General features: G+C 39.5%; 2 protein-coding genes across 9 annotated transcripts in view; one reads left to right on the top strand and one right to left on the bottom strand.

The window, feature by feature from the left end:
* Window positions 1-20,449, bottom strand: part of TMTC3 (transmembrane O-mannosyltransferase targeting cadherins 3) — a 59,802-nt gene extending 39,353 nt beyond the window's left edge. Inside the window, exons 1-2 of one of the 4 annotated variants that reach the window (XM_061125542.1) lie at window positions 20,249-20,449; window positions 1,624-1,840 (exon numbers count right to left, since the gene is read on the bottom strand). In XM_061125542.1, coding sequence (XP_060981525.1) covers window positions 1,624-1,821 — 198 coding nt within the window. In that variant the 5' untranslated portion in view covers window positions 1,822-1,840; window positions 20,249-20,449. Of the gene's footprint in view, window positions 1-1,623; window positions 1,841-19,894; window positions 20,051-20,248 lie in introns of those variants that run through there. The other 3 variants (XM_061125524.1, XM_061125533.1, XM_061125514.1) reach the window with 3 other exon arrangements.
* A 204-nt stretch (window positions 20,450-20,653) lies between these two features.
* The window catches only part of CEP290 (centrosomal protein 290), an 89,023-nt gene continuing 87,682 nt past the window's right edge, over window positions 20,654-21,994 (top strand). For 3 of the 5 annotated variants that reach the window (XM_061125469.1, XM_061125488.1, XM_061125479.1), the window contains exons 1-3: window positions 20,654-20,849; window positions 21,443-21,569; window positions 21,722-21,799. In XM_061125469.1, coding sequence (XP_060981452.1) covers window positions 21,468-21,569; window positions 21,722-21,799 — 180 coding nt within the window. In that variant the 5' untranslated portion in view covers window positions 20,654-20,849; window positions 21,443-21,467. The remainder of the gene's footprint in view (window positions 20,850-21,442; window positions 21,570-21,721; window positions 21,800-21,994) is intronic. The other 2 variants (XM_061125460.1, XM_061125452.1) reach the window with 1 other exon arrangement.

Here is a 21,994-nt window from a genome sequence, read left to right as displayed (position 1 = left end):
CTATAGACTTAAACCTGCTCATCCCCAACAGGGAACACTGGGAAGCACAAGAACCAAACATTAACCATTTTGAAACTAAGAGCATTTTAATATATCCGTCTGTACTGACTACATACAACATGAGAGCTACCTACCTTGAATGTTTTTTCTCTTTCTTGCCTAATTCCTGTACATCCTTCAGATTTCACCTCAAACATATAGAAATGTTTTTAAGGCAATGTATTAAACTGAAATCACTTATACCAGAAAGCACCTTTTAAGGTCAAAATATAATGTCATGACTAAAACCACAGTAGATACTAGCATAATTTGGGAACAGAGGGTATGGGTACAGGGGAATGAATTATCTAGAAAATAATGTAGTAATTATCAAGACAATAATATCATGACAGGACCATATTTTCCCCTTGTTATCAAAAGACATTTCTTCTAAAGGCTAGAACTGGGTGAGAACAGAAAGGCTGCAGGAAAATAAATAACCTGCTTCTCTAGTAAGAAAAAATAATACTTGTTTGTGACTGAAAGAATGAAAGATTCCATACCCCTTCTTGAGAAGTTTCCAAGTTTGGAGAATTTGGAAAGGGGCCATGAATGACAAATGACAAAAAGAGTGTTACATGCTGTGTTTCAACAACTATGTGCTACGTATTACAGACAGATTCATTAATGAATCCTCAAAGTTTATTCTTTTATAGATCAGGAAAATACCCCATCACCTAAAAGCTGTGTTCCCACCTACTTCACAGCTTTTATATCATACAATTAAAATTAGAATCCAGTCTATATGATCCCAAGCTGCAGGTGTTTGGTCCCTAATAGTTTAACATTGACCTTCAAAATAAAGTTACTAGCAAAGGAAAAATACCTTCATAAAAACAACCTACACTTTTGGGTTCTCAATATAAAATCAAAATAATTATTAGATATGAGATATGGCACAAATAAAAATTTTTAATAAATCATTTTTTTCTGCAGAAAAAGTTAATATGTGTACTTCACATTTTTACTCAATCTATATTGAAGCTATATAATTTTTAAATGGTTAATGCTTAGTTGCTCAGTTGTGTCCGACTCTTTGCAACTCCATGGACTGCAGCCCGTCGTGCTCTTCTGTCCATGGTGAGTCTCCAGGCAAGAATATTGGAGTGGGTTGCCATGCCCTCCTCCAGAGGATCCTCCCAACCGAGGGATCGAACCCAGGTCTCCCACATTGCAGGTGGATTCTTTACCAACTGAGCCACCAGGGAAGCCCTTTTAAATGGTTAAATATACTAGAAATAGTTATCTCCTTGGCTTGACTCATAAGAAAGAAAAAAGAAATGAAGTCAGTTAGCAAGAAATAGATATGTATTGCCCTTATTGTTCTCCTAATACATTTGGTTTATACACACACATATTAGTTTTAAAACATTTAAGCCAAGGTACACAATCAAGGAAAGAATTAGGTACTACTTTAAAAATGATAATCATGTTTTCCGCTTCCTATCTCATTTATTACAAACATTCATGTCTTATATAAAATTTCTGAGGAAGAACTCTATAATTGTCATGATGACAATGTAGACAAAATATAAGAACTACCAAAACATTTTAAAATCTGAGATACATATAATTCATACTTACTTCAGACATAGGGGTCCCCCAGAAATCATTCTGAAATAAAGTTTTTAAAGGTGTAGATGGATGCAGGTCTTTATTATCCAGTATTGCTGAAACATCGTCAAAAACAAAACCACAAAACAGGCTATTCCAATAGCAAACAGCAACCACACCAACTATTAAGGTTACTTCTTTGAGGTTAATATCAGCCATCTTTTCCATAAGCACTCGTGGACAGTATCTGGGGAAAAGAACATGAAGATACAATGAAATAGTGAAGTTGCTCAGTCGTGTTTGACTCTTTGCCATCCGATGGACTGTAGCCTACCAGACTCCTCCATTCGTGGAATTTTCCAGGCAAGAGTACTGGAGTGGGTTGCCATTTTCTCCTCCAGGGGATCTTCCTAACCCAGGGATCAAACCCAGGTCTCCTGCATTGCAGGCAGACGCTTTACCCTCTGAGGCATGAGGGAAGCCCAAAATGAAATAAAGAACATTTTTTTAAAAAATAAGCACAGTTTTAATAGAAGGATAATAAGTAAAATAAAGACAAAATGTGAATTCTCACAGAGAATTAATTCTTTAAAACGCAGTTCAAAAGCCATCCACCTAAGAAGCATTAGTAGACCACCTCTCCATATTCCAAAGGTAGAGGGAAATGGCAACCCACTCAGTACTCTTGCCTGGAAAATTCCATGGACGGAGGAGCCTGGTAGGCTACAGTCCATGGAGCTGCAAAGAGTCGGACAGGACTAAGCAACTTCACTCACTCACTCACTCTCTTTCATGTGTGTTTTCACACCTCTGCTACAGTTGTTTATCACATCAATCAATCTTTAAGCCTATCTCTTTAGTTAACTAGTTAGCTAACTTCTTCAGCTGTCAGGTTACCTGGGAAACAAAGATAACTAAAGAAAATCTGGTATGATATGTCCCAGCAGGATCTAAATGAATCCTTGTGGGAAAACAAATGCATACTTTAAAAGACACTGATCATGGGTTTTCTAAAATGTAGATAAATCTCAAGTTTTAGTATCTTATGAATCTAAAGATCAACTATTACTTATATCAAGAGTCCAAACTTGTAGCCTGAAGCCTTGCTCAGATTGATCAAGTCTTTTTAAAATGTCTGTCTTGAATGCCTTTAAGCTCACTGTATACTAGCCAGTTTAACTACAGTTCCATTATCTTTCACTGAGGTTGAGTTATTCCATGGATTTATGTTATCTGCATGGCCCCTGGGGTATAGAAGCAGTTTATGATCCAGATATAAACTATGGTTTTCCTTTTTCCCAATGTAACAAAAACCTTTAATCTACAGACTGGCCTTCATTCATACATGACAATGCATAATTTAAGTCACTGCTTTAAAAAGAATCCAGTGAGAGAATGTTTCTAAAGTAGAAAGAACTATGTGAACTGGAGGTTACTGAAGAAACAACCCTATTTTAAAAATAAGGATGGAAGGCACTGTAAGAAAGTGAGCTGATGAATTACTTTTCTAGCTTGAGTAGTGTCATTAGCATAGCTTTAGTTTAACACTTGTGGAAGGAAGAATAAGGTCCTCCCCAAATATGTAAATCATCTTAACCTGTGAATATGTTAACTTACATAGCAAAAGAGACTTCACAGGTGGGACTAAATTTAGGATTTTGAGATGAGGAAATTATCCTGGACTATCTAGGTGGGCCAATTCAATGAAAAGAAAACTCACAAGTGAATGAGGGACACAGGAGAGTCAAAAAAAAAAGCAGAGGTCAGAGTGATATGATGGTTAGCTGGGGGCCACAAGTGGCACAGCAGAAGCTGGAACAGGCAAAGAAACACAGTATTTATTAGAGTTCCTCAAAGGACTACAGCCCTGTTGAGGATCTGACTTCCAGAACCGTAAAATAATAAGTCTGTTATTTTAAGCTACTACATTTGTGGCATGTGTTATAGTAGGAACAGGAAATTAATGTATCACTCACAGAGCCAGAAGATCTGGAACTTGAGTTAAATCTGTAGGAGTTCTGGTCAGATCAGAGAAGAACAACAAGAGGCTTCAAATCAGATGTAAAATTTGTATAAAAATGCATACACAAGAGCCTATGAGAAGGTATTAAATTATTTTAGTTAAGAAAACTTTGAAGTGAAGTCCCTCAGTCGTATCCAACTCTTTGGGACCCCATGGACTGTAGACCATCGTGCTCCTTCATCCACGGGATTTTCCAGGCAAGAGTACTGGAGTGGGTTGCCATTTCCTTCTCCAGAGGATCTTCCCGACCCAAGGATTGAACCCAGGTCTTCCGCATTGTAAGCAGATGCTTTATCGTCTGAGCCACCACTTTAGACTACATTAAACCTTTTAAGTGCTGCACTCAATATGCCAGCAAATCTGGAAAACTCAGCAGTGGCCACAGGACTGGAAAACGTCAGTTTTCATTCCAATCCCAAAGAAAGGCAATGCCAAAGAATGCTCAAACTACCCCCCAATTGCACTCATCTCACACACTAGCAAAGTAATGCTCAAAATTCTCCAAGCCAGGCTTCAAAAGTACATGAAGTGTAAACTTCCAGATGTTCAAGTTGGATTTAGAAAAGTCAGAGGAACCAGAGATTAAATTGCCAACATCTGCTGGATTATCGAAAAAGCAAGAGAGTTCCATAAAAACACCTACTTCTGCTTTACTGACCATGACAAAGACTCTTGACTGTGTGAATCACAACTAACTGTGAAAAATTCTGCAAGAGATGGGAATACCAGACCACCTGACCTGCTTCTTGAGAAATCTGTATGCAGGTCAAGAAGCAACAGTTAGAACTAGACATGGAACAACAGACTGGTTCCAAATAGGGAAAGGAGTACGTCAAGGTTGTATATTGTCACCCTGCTTATTTAACTTACATGCAGAGTACATCATGAGAAACGCTGTGCTGGATGAAGCACAAGCTGGAATCAAGATTGCCCGGAGAAATAGCAACAACCTCAGATATGCAGATGACACCACTCTTATGACAGAAACTGAAAAAGAACCAAAGAGCCTCTTGATTAAAGTGAAAGAGGAGAGTGAAAAAGTCGGCTTAAAACTCAACATTCAGAAAACTAAGATCATGGCATCTGGTCCCATCACTTCATGGCAAATAAATGGGGAAACAATGGAAACAGTGACAGACTTTTTTGGGGGGCTTCAAAATCACTGCAGATGGTGACTGCAGCCATGAAATTAAAAGACGCTTACTCCTTGGAAGGAAAGTTATGACCAACCCAGACAGCTTATTAAAAAGTAGAGACATCACTTTGCCAAAAAAGGTCTGTCTAGTCAAAGCTATGATTTTTCCAGTAGTCACGTATGGATGTGAGAGTTGAACTATAAAGAAAGTTGAGCATCAAAGAATTGGTGCTTTTGAACTGTGGTGTTGGAAAAGACTCTTGAAAGTCCCATGGACTGCAAGGAGATCCAACCAGTCTATCCTAAAGGAAATCAGTCCTGAATATTCACTGGAAGGACTGATGTTGAAGCTGAAACTCCAATACTTTGGCCACCTGATTTGAAGAACTGACAGGGTCTTTCAAAAGACCCTGGGGGAGGAGCTAAGATGGTGGAGGAATAGGACGGGGAGACCACTTTCTCCCCTACAAATTCATCCAAAGAACATTTGAACGCTGAGAAAGCTTCACAAAACAACTTCTGACTGCTAGCAGAAGACATCAGGCGCCCAGAAAAGCAGCCCATCGTCTTTGAAAGGACGTAGGACAAAATAAAAAAGATAAAAAGAGAGACAAAAGAGCTAGGGACAGAGACCCGTCCAGGGAGGGAGTCGTAATAGAGGAAGTTTCCCAAACACCAGGAGTCCCTCTCACTGGCAGGTCTGGGGGAAGTTTTCGAATCTCGGAGGGCAACCTAACTTGGAGGAAAAATAAATAAAACTCACAGATTACATGCCTAAAAGCAGCTCCCAGCAAAAAAAGTACCCCAGACGCCCACATCTACCACCAGCAAGTGGGGGCGGAACGGAGAGGAGAGGGTGGCATTGCTTAGGGTAAGGACCAGACCCGAATGCCCTGAGGGCAATCGGAGGGAGCTAAGGTGAGATAGCAACTTAAACTGTGGGATAGAGAGAGAGAGAGAGAAAATTAACCGGCCCAAACACACTGCGGGCCCCTTTGCAGAACAAAGCGACTGAGCAATTCCGGAGAAGAGCTAGCTGGTGGTGGACAGGCCTATCCCCCGCCGGAGGCAGGAGGCAGGGGGGAGGGGAAAGGGGCAAACTCGGCCCCAGAGATGGCACCCTCTACCAAACTGCAAACAGGCCTCCAGTTTCTAACCAAAGACTTCCTGAGATTCTGGATGGTCGATATCCGCCAGGAGGGTCTTGGCTAGAAGCCAGCTCCCAAGAATAGACACAAGATGCATGCACCTGACTGGCGCGCGCGGAAACTGAGGCTGGGACCGCGGAAGGGAGAAGGCGCACCGCACCCGGGGAGAGTGCGCCCGTCAAGCTCCTGGCTGCCTGAGCTGCTCCAGCCGGGGAAGGCATGAAACGCAGGCCCAACCGAGTCTGCGCTTTTGTGTAGTACCCGAAAACTGGAACCACACGCAACGCAGAGCCCACTGCATATAGAGCAGCCGGGAGCCTGAGCAGTGTAGATGGGGAAAGCACACACACCCGTGAGCGGGGGCAAACCCAGTGTGGCCAGAACACTGTGAGTGCTCCCCACGCACAGCGATATCTGTCTGCAGCGCCCCTCCCTCCCCGCAGCAGGACTGAACTAGCAACCTGAATAAGAGAACACCTCCGCCCGCCTGTGTCAGGGCGGAAATTAGACACTGAAGAGACCTGCAAACAGAAGCCAAATAAACAAAGGGAACCGCTTTATAAGGGACTGGTGCAACAGATTAAAAGCCCTGTAGGTAACACCAACTACACCCGAAAGGGCCTATAGATATTGAGAAGTGTAAGCTGGAACTGAGGAGCTATCTGAAACTGAACCAAACCCACACTGACCGCAACAGCTCCAGAGAAATTCCTAGATATATTTTTACTTTTTTTTTTAAAATTAAAACAAAACAATTTTTTTCTTTTCTTTTTTTATTTAAATTTCATTTTCATATATTTTTACTATTTTTTTTAATTAGGAAAAAATTTTGTTTTTTTCTCTTATTTTCTTTTAAAGTCCTCTATTACTCCTTATCTTTCATTTTCATTTCACTATAACCTTGCCAAAAAAAAAGAGAAGCCCTATTTTTAAACCAAACTTCATATATATTTCTAAAACTTTTTGTGTTTTTGTTTTTAATATTGTATTTTTAAGAGTCTAACCTCTACTCTAGATTTTTAATCTTTGTTTTTCAGTATTTGATATCAATTTTGGACATTTAAGAATCCAATATTCAGTACGCATTTTTACTCAGGAGTGTGATGATTACTCTCTCCCCCTTTTGACTTTCCCTTTTCTCCCCCAGATCACCTCTATTTCCACCCTCCCCCTTCTCTTCCCAATCCAATTCTGTGAATCTCTGTGGGTGTCTGGGCTACGGAGAACACTTAGGGAACAGAGTACTGCATAGATCTGTCTCTCTCCTCTTGAGTCCCCCTTTTTCTCCTCCTGCTCATCTCTATCTCCCTCCTCCCTCTCCTCTTTTTCATGTAACTCTGTGAACCTCTCTGGGTGTCCCTCAGAGAATCGGTGGAGAATCTTTTCACCATTAACCTAGAAGTTTTATTATCAGTGCTGTATAGTTGGAGAAGTCTTGAGACTACTGGAAGAATAAGACTGAAATCCAGGGGCAGCAGACTTAAGCCCAAAAGCTGAGAACACCAGAAAACTCCTGACTACAGGGAATATTAAGTAATAAGAGACCATCCAAAAGCCTCATACCTACACTGAAACCAACCACCACCCAAGAGCCAATAAGTTCCAGAGCAAGACATACCACGCAAATTCTTCAGCAATGCAGGAACAGAGCCCTGAGCGTCAACATACAGGCTGCCCAAAGTCACACCTAATGCATAGACCCATCTCAAAACTCATTACTGGACACTCCATTGCACTCCAGAGAGAAGAAATCCAGTTCCACGCACCAGAACACCGACGCAAGCTTCCCTAACCAGGAAACCTTCACAAGCCAATCGTCCAACCCCACCCACTGGGTGAAACCTCCACAATAAAAAGGAACCACAGACCACCAGAATATTAGAAAGCCCACTCCAAACACAGCAATCTAAACAAGATGAAAAGGCAGAGAAATACCCAACAGGTAAAGGAACATGAAAAATGCCCACCAAGTCAAACAAAAGAGGAGGAGATAGGGAATCTACCTGGAAAAGAATTTAGAATAATGGTAATAAAAATGATCCAAAATCTTGAAAACAAAATGGAGTTACAGATAAATAGCCTGGAGACAAAGATTGAGAAGATGCAAGAAATGTTTAACAAGGACCTAGAAGAAATAAAAAAGTCAATTAAAAATGAATAATGCAATAAATGATATCAAAAACACTCTGGAGGGAACCAACAGTAGAATAATGGAGACAGAAGATAGAATAAGTAAGAAGATAAAATGGTGGAAATAAACGAAGCAGAGAGGAAAAAAGAATCAAAAGAATGTGGACAACCTCAGGGACCTCTGGGACAATGTGAAATGCCCCAACATTCGAATCATAGGACTCCCAGAAGAAGAAGACAAAAACAAAGGCCATGAGAAAATACTCGAGGAGATAACAGCTGAAAACTTCCCTAAAATGGGGAAGGAAATAGCTACACAGGTCCAAGAAACCCAGAGAGTCCCAAACAGGATAAACCCAAGGCGAAACACCCCAAGACACATATTAATCAAATTAACAAAGATCAAACACAAAGAACACATATTAAAAGCAGCAAGGGAGAAACAACAAATAACACACAAAGGGATTCCCATAAGGATAACAGCTGATGGGAATGGCAGGACATACTGAAAGTAATGAAAGAAAATAACCTACAACCTAGATTACTGTGCCCAGCAAGGATCTCCTTCAGATATAAAAGAGAATTCAAAAGCTTTACAGACAAGCAAAAGCTGAGAGAATTCAGCACCACCAAACCAGCTCTTCAACAAATGCTAAAGGATCTTCTCCAGACAGGAAACACAGAAAGGTTGTATAAATGTGAACCCAAAACAATAAAGTAAACGCCAACGGGACCATACCTATCAATAATTATCTTAAATGTAAATGGGTTGAATGCCCCAACCAAAAGACAAAGATCGCTGAATGGATACAAAAACAAGACCCCTATATATACTGTCTACAAGAGACCCACCTCAAAGCAAGGGACACATACAAACTGAAAGTGAAGGGCTGGAAAAAAATATTTCACGCAAATGGAGACCAAAAGAATGCAGGAGTCGCAATACTCACATCAGATAAAATAGACTTTAAAATAAAGGCTGGGAAAAGAGACAAAGAAGGACACTACATAATGATCAAAGGATCAATCCAAGAGGAAGATATAACAGTTATAAATATATATGCACCCAACATAGGAGCACCGCAACACGTAAGGCAAACGCTAACGAGTATGAAAGAGGAAATTAATAGTAACACAGTAATAGTGGGAGACTTTAATACCCCACTCACAACTATGGATAGATCAACTAAACAGAAAATTAACAAGGAAACACAAACTTTAAATGACACAATGGACCAGCTAGACCTAATTGATATCTATAGGACATTTCACCCCAAAACAATCAACTTCAGCTTTTTCTCTAGTGCACATGGAATCTTCTCCAGAATAGATCACATCCTGGGCCACAAATCTAGCCTTGGTACATTCAAAAAAACTGAAATCATTCCAGTCATCTTTTCTGACCACAGTGCAGTAAGATTAGATCTCAATTACAGGAAAAAAATTATTAAAAATTCAAACATATGGAGGCTAAGTAACACGCTTCTGAATAACCAACAAATCATAGGAGAAATCAAAAAAGAAATCAAAATATGCATAGAAACAAATGAAAATGAAAACACAACAACCCAAAACCTATGGGACATGTAAAAGCAGTGCCAAGGGGAAGGTTCATAGCATTACAGGCTTACCTCAAGAAACAAGAAAAAAGCCAAATAAATGACCTAACTCTACACCTAAAGCAACTAGAGAAGGAAGAAATGAAGAACCCCAGGGTTAGCAGAAGGAAAGAAATCTTAAGAATTAGGGCAGAAATAAATGCAAAAGAAACAAAAGAGACCATAGCAAAAATCAACAAAGATAAAGCTGGTTTTTTGAAAAAATAAACAAAATTGACAAACTGTTAGCAAGACTCATTAAGAAACAAAGGGAGACAAAGCAAATTAACAAAATTAGAAATGAGAATGGAGAGATCACAACAGACAACACTGAAATACAAAGGATCATAAGAGACTACTACCAGCAGCTCTATGCCAATAAAATGGACAACTTAGACAAATTCTTAGAAAAGTATAACTTTCCAAAACTGAACCAGAAAGAAGTAGAAGATCTTAACAGATCCATCACAAGCAAGGAAATCGAAACTGTAATCAGAAATTTTCCAGGAAACAAAAGCCCAGGACCAGATGGCTTCACAGCTGAATTCTACCAAAAATTTAGAGAAGAGCTAACACCTATCTTACTCAAACTCTTCCAGAAAACTGCAGAAGAAGGCAAACTTCCAAACTCATTCTATGAGGCCACCATCACCCTAATTCCAAAACCAGACAAAGATGCCACAAAAAAAGAAAACTACAGGCCAATATCACTGGTGAACATAGATGCAAAAATCCTTAACAAAATTCTAGCAAACAGAATCCAACAACATATTAAAAAAATCATACACCATGACCAAGTGGGCTTTATCCCAGGAATGCAAGAATTCTTTAATATCTGCAAATCAATCAATGTAATACACCACATTAACAAATTGAAAGATAAAAAGCATATGATTATCTCAATAGATGCAGAAAAAGCCTTTGACAAAATTCAACATCCATTTATGATTAAAACTCTCCAGAAAGCAGGAATAGAAGGAACATACCTCAACATAATAAAAGCTATATATGACAAACCCACAGCAAGCACTACCCTCAATGGTGAAAAATTGAAAGCATTTCCCCTAAAATCAGGAACAAGACAAGGGTGCCCACTCTCACCACTACTATTCAACATAGTGTTGGAAGTTTTGGCCACAGCAATCAGAGCAGAAAAATAAGTAAAAGGAATTCAGATAGGAAAAGAAGAGGTGAAATTCTCACTGTTTGCAGATGACATGATCCTCTACATAGAAAACCCTAAAGACTCTTCCAGAAAATTACTAGAGCTAATCAACGAATATAGTAAAGTTGCAGGATATAAAATTAACACACAGAAATCCCTTGCATTCCTATACACTAACAATGAGAAAACAGAAAGAGAAATTAAGGAAACAATACCATTCACCATTGCAAGAAAAAGAATAAAATACTTAGGAGTATATCTACCTAAAGAAACAAAAGACCTATACCTACAAAAAAACACTGATGAAAGAAATCAAAGAGGACACAAATAGATGGAGAAATATACTGTGTTCATGGATTGGAAGAATCAATATTGTCAAAATGGCTATTCTACCCAAAGCAATCTATAGAGTCAATGCAATCCCTATCAAGCTACCAGTGGTATTTTTCATAGAACTAGACCAAAGAATTTCACAATTTGTATGGAAATACAAAAAACCTCGAATAGCCAAAGTAATCTTGAGAAAGAAGAATGGAACTGGAGGAATCAACCTGCCTGACTTCAGACTCTACTACAAAGCCACAGTCATCAAGACAGTATGGTACTGGCACAAAGACAGAAATATAGATCAATGGAACAGAATAGAAAGCCCAGAGATAAATCCACGAACCTATGGACACCTCATCTTCAACAAAGGAGGCAAGAATATACAATGGAAAAAAGACAACCTCTTTAACAAGTGGTGCTGGGAAAACTGGTCAACCACTTGTAAAAGAATGAAACTAGAACACTTTCTAACACCATACACAAAAATAAACTCAAAATGGATTAAAGATCTAAATGTAAGACCAGAAACTATAAAACTCCTAGAGGAGAACATAGGCAAAACACTCTCCGACATAAATCAAAGCAAGATCCTCTATGACCCACCTCCCAGAATATTGGAAATAAAAGCAAAAATAAACAAATGGGACCTAACTAAACTTAAAAGCTCTTGCACAACAAAGGAAACTATAAGCAAGGTGAAAAGACAGCCCTCGGATTGGGAGAAAATAACAGCAAACGAAACAACAGACAAAGGATTAATCTCAAAAATATATAAGCAACTCCTGCAGCTCAATTCCAGAAAAGTAAATGATCCAATCAAAAAATGGGCCAAAGAACTAAACAGACATTTCTCCAAAGAAGACATATAGATGGCTAACAAACACATGAAAAGATGCTCCACATCACTCATTATCAGAGAAATGCAAATCAAAACCACAATGAGGTACCATTACACGCCAGTCAGGATGGCTGCTATCCAAGTCTACAAGCAATAAATGCTGGAGAGGGTGTGGAGAAAAGGGAACCCTCTTACACTGTTGGTGGGAATGCAAACTAGTACAGCCGCTATGGAAAACAGTGTGGAGATTTCTTAAAAAAACTGGAAATAGAACTGCCATATGACCCAGCAATCCCACTGCTGGGTGTACACACCAAGGAAACCAGATCTGAAAGAGACACGTGCACCCCAATGTTCATCGCAGCACTGTTTATAATAGCCAGGACATGGAAGCAACCTAGATGCCCATCAGCAGACGAATGGATAAGGAAGCTGTGGTACATATACACCATGGAATACTACTCAGCCATTAAAAAGAATTCATTTGAATCAGTTCTAATGAGATGGATGAAACTGGAGCCCATTATACAGAGTGAAGTAAGCCAGAAAGATAAAGACCAATACAGTATACTAACACATATATATGGAATTTAGAAAGATGGTAATGATAACCCTATATGCAAAACAGAAAAAGAGAGACAGATGTACAACACAGACTTTTGGACTCTGTGGGAGAAGGCGAGGGTGGGATGTTCGAGAACAGCATCGAAACATGTATATTATCTAGGGTGAAACAGATCACCAGCCCAGGTGGGATGCATGAGACAAGTGCTCAGGCCTGGTGCACTGAGAAGACCAGAGGGATCGGGTGGAGAGGGAGGTGGGAGGGGGGATCGGGATGGGGAATACATGGAAATACACGGCTGATTCATGTCAATGTATGGCAAAAACCACTACAATATTGTAAAGTAATTAGCCTCCAACTAATAAAAATAAATAAAAAAAAAAAAAGAAAAGACCCTGATGCTGGGAAAGATTGAAGGAGGGAGGAGAAGGGGACAACTGAGGATGAGATAGTTGGATGGCATCACCGACTCAATGGACATGAGTTTGAGTAAACTCCAGGAGTTGGTGATAGACAGTGAGGCTTGGAGTGCTGCAGTCCATAGGGTCGCAAAGAGTCGGAGACAACTGAGGGATTGAACTGACTGACATTTTTTAAAGACATGCTAAATTGAAATCAGCAAATCATAAAAGTAATTAGCTGTACCTTTTTTTTCCCCCTTTTTCGTTGTTTTTTTTTTTTTTTTTTTTAGCTGTACCTTTTGAAGATGTATAGAAAAATTATCGAAAGGTTTATCTTCAAAGCAGAAGCAATTTAGCATATCTAAATGGTATGGACATGTACACACTTATTATCATGATAAAGTTGATACTGCTTATTTAAAGACTGGAGAAATCTGCACAATTCTTTCTCAATCACACTAAAATAACAGTTGTTACTTCTTAAAAAAGGAAGGTTATAAATTCACAAGGATAAAGACAACTGGAGAGGAGATCTCAGCACATTTTGGAAGCTGAAAAGGCAAAAGGATTCCTAAAGGACTCAACAAAGCTCTGGAAAGTGAATTCTTAACTGAAGGGGGAAAAGCTGGAAATTTTTCTGCACCCCTTACAGCATCAATCTCAAAAATTGGTGCAAAGGAACTCAAGAAATAGGGTGAGGAACAGATAGATTTGTTAAAGTTTAGACTCCTCTCTCGCTGCATTGAGTCAAGTAACCTTCCCTCCTAGGTCAAGGCAGAAGACTGGGGAATTCCTCTCTGGAGCAGGTGAAACAGAGTGTCTGCCACTGGAGACAACAGAAAGGACACAGTGTAGCGAAAGTGAGGGTTAAGCTAAAAGTACACTTTTAGACCCTCAAGCTATCTTCTACCTGTTTGAACCCAGAATCCTCTACAAAAAGAGAGGGTGCTAAAACTTTCAGGAAGAAATAAGGCAGGTTCCATACCAAAGGTTAGAATCCAATTAAATCACTTTTTTTTTCACCAACAACAGTAGCACCCAGAGAAAAAAATCCAGAAAACAAAAAGCAAATAATGCTTCAAATTTCTGCTGGATAATCATTTCCAAATGAAAATTTTATTTTAATAAAGTCTAATTTACCAAGTAGGAAAGCAGATTAAAAATGCTGTAAAGCATTCAAGGTCTCAAAAACGTACCTCCAACAATTCTCCTTTCAGGAAACTAATAGAAGACTTACTCTAGTAACATGAGGGAGTAACAAACACAAAGATAGGGAAATCAGGAGACAGGGAATCAAACACAAGAGAGTGACAAAGGAAATACCCAAACTACAGCCATTCAAGTATTAATACCTAGGCAACAACAGAACAAGCCAGCAGGCTATTGAATGACAGTCTCAAGAAGATATAATTGACAGAACACTTGACGCACTTAAACACAGCATGAAGAATGATTTTACATCATGTGTGTCTTTAATTCTGGAGAAGGCAATGGCACCCCACTCCAGTACTCTTGCCTGGAGAATCCCAGGGGTGGCGGAGCCTGGTGGGCTGCCGTCTATGGGGTCGGTCGGACAGAATCAGACACGACTGAAGTGACTTAGCAGCAGCAGCAATCTTTAATTCAGAAAAACAAAACAACTCAAGACATTCACCATCAGGTAGTGAAAATCAAGTCCTGTGTATGGCGTCAGAAACCTCTCAGGTTGCTGACCAGGTAACACTTGGGGTGACAAACTGCTGCTTGGCTATATGTTTTCACATAAAGAAAGTTTAAAACTAATAGAGAAAAAATAAGTAAATTAAATCGACGGTTTTAATACTTTGAAATTATATATGGGAATAATGTGTATTTGATTTTTAGAGAATTTATAATGTTGAAGAGTATTTAATATATATATACTAGAAATTCTGATATACTAGCTTCAAAACTGTAAAATACAATATTATGCAAAATACATAACATACATAATATTAAATTATTGACCATGCAATTTATGGATTTAAGACTTTTAGTTGAAAGTATAAGAATTTATAGCCAAGTTTACAAATATTGAGATTTTTATAAGGCCAAGGGAGTTGCCATAGTTTTAAGTATAGTTTATTAGCTTTATAGAAGTTGTTTAAATTTTGAGAAAGTTTTGCTTGTTAAGTCAGGCATCTTAAGTCCCTGAATAAAAATGAAAATACTAAAATTATAAATGCAACTTTAAATTAGGCAAATCAAGCATTAAATGTAGCTAAGAGCATTTAGTCCTTTCTACCTCTTGTGGCCATATTCTTCAACAGGTTAACCTGAACTTCTATAAATGGTACTGTCAAGAGAGCCAGATGGTATGTCCGAATGCACAAGCACTTTTCAAGTTCTTGCTTACTGCATTTTTTTTTTTTTTTTTTTACTATCAAGCAAGGTAAACCCAGAAACAATGTGGGAGAGGTTATAAAGGGTCAAGGCAATAGAATTTTTGAAGATTCACTAAGGAAGCATATTATGAGAGAAAGGGAGGAGAGCTACTTCTCATGTATGTCCCGAGCTCAGTTCTGGAGTTATCTTGGGTTTTGTCCAAAAGAGCCACCTGCAAGGGCAGAGGTTAGGGCAAACAGAGGAGTTCCATAAGGACACAGAGAGAGGGCAACAAGATTCACTTTACTGCAACACATCGCTGCTGAATGTTAGTTGTAGGAGTGCTATAGACTGGATGTTTGTGCGTCTCCCCCACTCACAAATACATGTTAAATCCTAATGCCCGATGTTATTTGGAGGAGGGGGCCTTGGAGAGGTGATCAGGTTATAAGGGTGAAGCTTTATATTATTACAAGGGCAATAATCCTATTAATGGATCTGAGAGATCCCATACCCCTTCTGCCATGTGAGGACACTGTGACAAGATGCCTGCTATGAAACACATCCTCACTAGATACTGAATCTGCTATGCCTCGATTTTGGACTTCTCGGTCTTCAGAATTGTGAGAAATTCCTATTGCTTATAAATTACCGAATCTACGGTATTCTGTTGGCAGCACAAACAGACCAAAGGGAACTTCCAGTTCTTTTCCTAGGCACAAAAGCATATTCACACAGATGCACAGTGTGAGTGCATGGAAAGACTGATTGGCTTACCAAATGAGGGGTCACTATATGCAAAGAGTCCAAATGCAACCGACCATTCATAAGCACATTATGAACATAGAAAACAATGTAATTCCTTCAAAATTGTACTGAGTGCTCATTCTTCCTAATACCCCAACAATAAAATCATGGGGAAAAAAAAATCTATAGGACTATTTTATGAAATAGTTATATTATATGAAATCTGGGAGTATTAGCCTGGAAAGGAACGTCTTCTCAGCTCAATAATTTCATGATTATATCTTCTTCAAAAATAAAACTTTGGGTTGCATGGTCTGTATTCACACTGACTCCTACTAATCTTTCCAGTCTCCTCATGCTGAGAGAAGACAAGTGTTTGCTTGCTGCACACTGATTCCTCTTCATGTGTGCAAGGCAAAACAAAACACTTTCTGTACACAGTAAAGACTAAATTTTTCAACACCATGCTTTATGTTAGAAACTGGAAAAGTAAGTTACAATTCATTTTCTTGATAAGGCAGCATAAAAGGGATGGGAATTACATCTAGAATGTAGGTTGGTTGGTACAGAGAACAGAAGTAGCAATTATAAAAGGCAAGTCTTTCTTGTGAAGTGATTCTGGGAAGATAAAACTGCTCATAAAACCAAAAAGATGAAAGAAGGCAGATTTAGGCAAGTGCTCCTATAGTAAAGCCACTTATAAAATTGTCAGATAAATCCCTTCTCTTGGTGAAAACTGAGTGATTTAGAAAACTGCATGAAGAATAATAGTGGGTTTTAGGGATTTTCCTCAAAATTATACATAGGGAGTGACTGAACTAGAACCTAAGTTAAATTTCTTTGTCCACAGTTAGGTACAAACATACTACAGTGCATTAGAGCCTAGATCTTAGTTAACTCATTTCCTACTGCATCCCCAGTGTCTAGCAGAGTGAAAAAGCCCTAAGATACTGTTAGAATGAGTAAAGTACATAAAAAAGTAGAGACATTACTTTGCCTAGAAAGGTCCAAAGAGTCAAAGCTATGATCTTTCCAGTAGTCATGTACAGATGTGAGAGTTGGACCATAAAGGAGGTTGAGGATCGAAGATTTAATGCTTTCTAACTGTGGTGCTGAAGAAGACTCTTTGAGAGTCCCTTGGATAGCAAGGAGATCAAATCAGTCAATCCTAAAGGAAACCAACCCTGATTATTCATGGGAAGATTGATGCTAAAGTTGAAGCTCCAATACTTTAGCCACCTGATGTGAACAGCTGACTCGCTGGAAAAGACCCTGATGCTGGGAAAGATTGAGGGCAGGAGGAGAAGGAGGTGACAGAGGATGAGATGGTTGGTTGGCATCATCAACTCAATGGACATGAGTTTGAGCAAACGCTGGGAGATAGTGAGGGACAGGGAAGCCAGGCATGCTGTAGTTCATGGGGTCACAGAGTCAATACATGACTTAAGAGACTGAACAACAATAACAGTTATAAAATTTAAGCAAGATTTTGCATTTAATCAGTACTGCTATTGAGATCTGGGTTATAACTTTAGTGTCATTAATTATTACAAAATTACTTAGGTTCTCTGAACCTGTACTCATTCAGTTTTGAAAAATGAAAATAAAACTTACTATTAGGCCAGGTACCTTAAATGTGAATAAGAAAGCGAGGAGAGGTAAAGGTAGAAGACTAAAACAGACAGAACAAAAATAATAAATAAATAGAAAATAATAGTCGTAATGAATGAAAAAACAAGAACAAAAATAAGGTGCTGCAGTAATAATAACAGATGACTACTACAAAAGTAAGTATGTAGTTTTAAGCACAGTAAATGACATATGTGCTCCAAAAACACCAGCTTTCCTCTCTGCCTCCCCCTGCTAAATTATGAATTGAAAACACTGAACATGAAGAATATTTAATTCAAATTCTTGAGTAAACAAAGTTACATAATCAGAATACATATTTTAATATAGACAGCAAGACAGAGGAACAAGCACTTTACAAGCACTGGTCTCCAGCATGCAAGAGAAAGCCATGTATCAGTTATAAACATATCCTTTAACCAGAAAGATTCGTGTGCAATCATACTATTCAAGTCTGAGCAGAGTTCTTAAACTCTCCAAGCCTTGATTTCTTAACTTAGTTGGAAAATGAGAACAATATAAGCAGCTACTTCACTGAATTACTATGAAGATTAAATGAAATAAGGAATAAGCTATGGTAATCCAAACAGTTTGCAACTAGCATAAAAACAAACACACAGATTAATAGAACAGATTCAGGAGGCCAGAAATAAAAGAATCAAGAATATACAATGGGGAAAGAATAGTCTCTTTAACAAATGGTTTTGAGAAAACAGAACCACAAGCAAAAGAATGAAACTAACCCCTGTTTTACTTCACTCACAAAAATCAACTCAAAATGGATTAAAGAATTGAACGTACAACTGACAACCATAATTCTTCCAGTAGAAATAGGGGATAAGCTCCCTGACATTGGTCCTGGCAGTGATTTTTTTGGATTTGGAACTAAAGCACAACAAAAACAAAATAAAAATAAATAAACGGTCCTATGTCAAACTAAAACATTTTCACATAACAAATGAAATCCATGGAATGGGAGAATCTATTTGCAAAAATAGATATGAAAACAGGTTAATATTCAAAATAAAAACTCATACAACTCAATCACAAAAAAACAAAACCTGATTCAAAAATGGCACAGGAACTTCTTCCAAAGACATATAATGGCCAACAGGTACATGAAAAGGTGCTCATAATCACGCAAGGTCAGGGAAGTGCAAATCAAAACTACAATCAGAGTATCAATTACTTCACACCTGGTAAGGATGACTATCATCAAAAAGACAAGAGATAAGTATTGGTGGCAAAAATGTAGAGAAAAGGGAACACTTGTGTATGGCTGGTGGGAATGCAAACTGATGAAACCATCATAGAAAACAATGATACAGGCTCATCAAAAACTTAAAAACAGAACTACCATACTATCCAGCAGTTCCACTTCTGGGTATATATTTGAAGAAAACTAAATCACTTTTGAAGAGATAGTCATTCAGCGTTACTCACAATAGCCAATCCATGGAAACAACCTAAGTATAAATGCATGGATGAAAGGATAAAGAAAATGTATTAATAGTATGGACACACAATGCAATATTACTCAGACACACACAAAAAGAAATCTTACCATTTATGACATCATGACAACATGGATGGAACATGATGACATTACACTAAGTGAAATGTCAGAGAGATAAAGAAAAACAACTGTGATCTTTATATGTGGGATCTAAAAAAAGCAAACTGACAGAAACAAAGAACAGATCTATCAATGGGTACAAACTTTCATTTTTAAGATAAATAATTTATGGGGATATAGGGCATAGTCAAAAACGGGTTAACCAACAGTGTTTGACATTCCATCTTTCAGTAAAGGACTACACAAAATGATCATTACTACAAATCCGATGAATGTCTCTAAATGGATCACAAAATTATGTTTTTTATTTTTTACTGAACGGCTTGGAAAGAAATTATTTTCAAAAGTAAACTTCGGTAACAATCAGAGTTAGCAAATGAAAGAAAGTGCTTAAAATTTAAAAAAGATGGAGGCACTAGTCCAAACAGTTGAAAATGTATTTTAGATTTCGAGTCTACAGCTTGAGAAAGTTTTCCTAGCGGTGTATTCACATTCCAGAATGGTTGAGAGCAGCCCGATGGGCAAAACTTGCAAAAAGCAAAGCTGCAAGCGTTTAAGAAGGCAGCTGTCAGGGAAAGCCACCCTTGGTCACCAAGCAAGTAACACCAACAGGGCTGGTGAGTACAGAGGTGACTTCTCTTTCTACCCCCTAGCAGTGGCCTGGGCAAGTTCTAACCTCTCTGGAACCTTCGCTCAACCTTCAAGTCCGTCAACCCGCGAAGATAATGGGGCTACAGGTAAGGCGGCCCAGGCGGAGAATGTGGTGTCCTCTTCCCAAATCCTCACTCGCCCCCAACCAAGCTCGCGGCCCCCAACTCCACTGTGCAGAGACAGACGGTGAAATCGAAGAAGCTAAAACTTCTGCCTTCTTACAGAAGGCACCACCCAGGGCGTCGCCAGCGAACGCCCAAGGAGAGGGCGGCGTCTTCCCACCTCTTCAGATTCTGGCTGGGCCCCTCAGCCCCAAAGGCAGGAGCGTCTCTCCCCCGGGACCGCCCACATCAACTCCTCCCCAGCCACTAACCAATACCTGACGTCACCTGGGAGCAGTTCCACCCGGGGTTGACTTAGAGAAACCTCGGGAAGAGCGGTCCGGCGAGCGACGCCACCGAAGGTACAGTCATGTTGGGTCTCTCTCAGGTCACCAGCGCAGACACGCCTCGGCCGCTGCGCCTCCCGCCTCCGGGCGGTTCCCCCGCACCTCGGTACCGCCGCAGCTTCCCGCACTGCACGCCGGGAACGGCCTACCTCCACTTCTCAGAGACATCAACGTCCTAAAAGTCCCGGCCTCCAAGCAGAACTGCATTTTGGGATTTGGAGTCCTCATCTCACGCCTTCACTTCGTCCTTAACACACAGTGCAGGGAACTCGCGGGGGAATCTGAACGTAAAGCATCACCCACGGTCGTGAAATGTAGGCATCGCTAGCATCCGGGCTCTTGTTGCGGCCTCGGCGAGGGTGGGGAATGGTGTCGCCTAGCAGCCGCCGTCGCTATTACTCGCTTGGGACCAGTTGGCGGGATCCAGTGTCCGACTGGAACGGCGCTGGAGAGCGGTCAGGTTTGGCGGCTGGGCCGGGCCGAGTGGGCAAGGTAGCTGAGAGGCCGCCGCTGGTTGCCAGGTTTGGTGTAGGTAGGTGGATCCTGGTGAGCGCAAACCGAGAGTCTCTTCCCACGCAGGTTCTTTAACCTTCGGGGCCCAGATAGACGACAGCTCAGTTTCCCCGTTCCTTAGCCTCCTGTCCGCAATCGGTTTGCTTTCCCTTCGCTGCAGCCCTCATTTCCCAGGCCCAACTACACGTTTCAATCGTATATTTATTTCCTCGCTTTTTTTTAAAATCCTAGCTCTTGTTTCTCAGAATCAGGGCTCAATTTTAGCCTTCCAAGCACCCCCGCGCTTGGCGCTATTAGGTGTTCGAGCGCCCTGGTGGCAGGGGAGCGTGGAGGAGCGGGACTGAGTCTTAGTTCTGACTTAGACTTAGTTTAAGCGTGGAAGCCTTCGTAAATTATTTGACCGATAAAATGTGATTTGTTGCAACTGATGTACTTTTCATACAGACTGTTTAATCGACATATCTGTTACACAATTAAGGAGCAATAAATAGCTCTTTGCAAACACCCTAGAGAGTTGTAACAATGTGATCTGTAACAACTTTAAATTACTGTAAAAACAGCAATGCTACTTAACCTTGTAAATGCTAATACCCACTTGTTTTGTTACTGAAGGTAAAGCACAGTGAAAGAATTCAAGATGCCACCTAATATAAACTGGAAAGAAATAAGAAAGGTTGACCCAGATGAGCTGCCTCGTCAAGAAGAATTGGCAGATAATTTATTGATTTCCTTATCCAAGGTACTTAATTGATAAAGAAAGCATAGATACATACACACAACTATGATTAATTTAAATTGTCCCTGAAATCACTGAATGGTACAACTGAAAGAATTCTTATATTTTGCTTAAGGATTATAAAATAGGAAATTGTTGCTTTTCTCTTTACTTAGGTGGAAGTAAATGAACTAAAAAGTGAAAGTCAAGAAAATATGATACACCTTTTTAGAATTACTCAATCACTAATGAAGGTTTGTATGCAGTACTAATAGCTTTAACTATTAGAGAAAGCTTAAGAATCTCTTCTTAGATAAGTTAATCTCTAAATGACTTTGTAAAATCTAAATGGCAGCCAAAGTTCCTAAAAGAATGTGTAGGGGAAACAGAATGGTTGTGTTTTAAAAAGCATAGGGATGTCTTATGTTAGTGAGTGAAAGTCACTCAGT

This window comes from Dama dama, chromosome 3 (genome assembly GCF_033118175.1).
Source record: "Dama dama isolate Ldn47 chromosome 3, ASM3311817v1, whole genome shotgun sequence".
NCBI lineage: Eukaryota > Metazoa > Chordata > Mammalia > Artiodactyla > Cervidae > Dama > Dama dama.
Note: the sequence above shows the minus strand (reverse complement) of the source record. Positions and strands in the feature narration are given on the sequence as shown.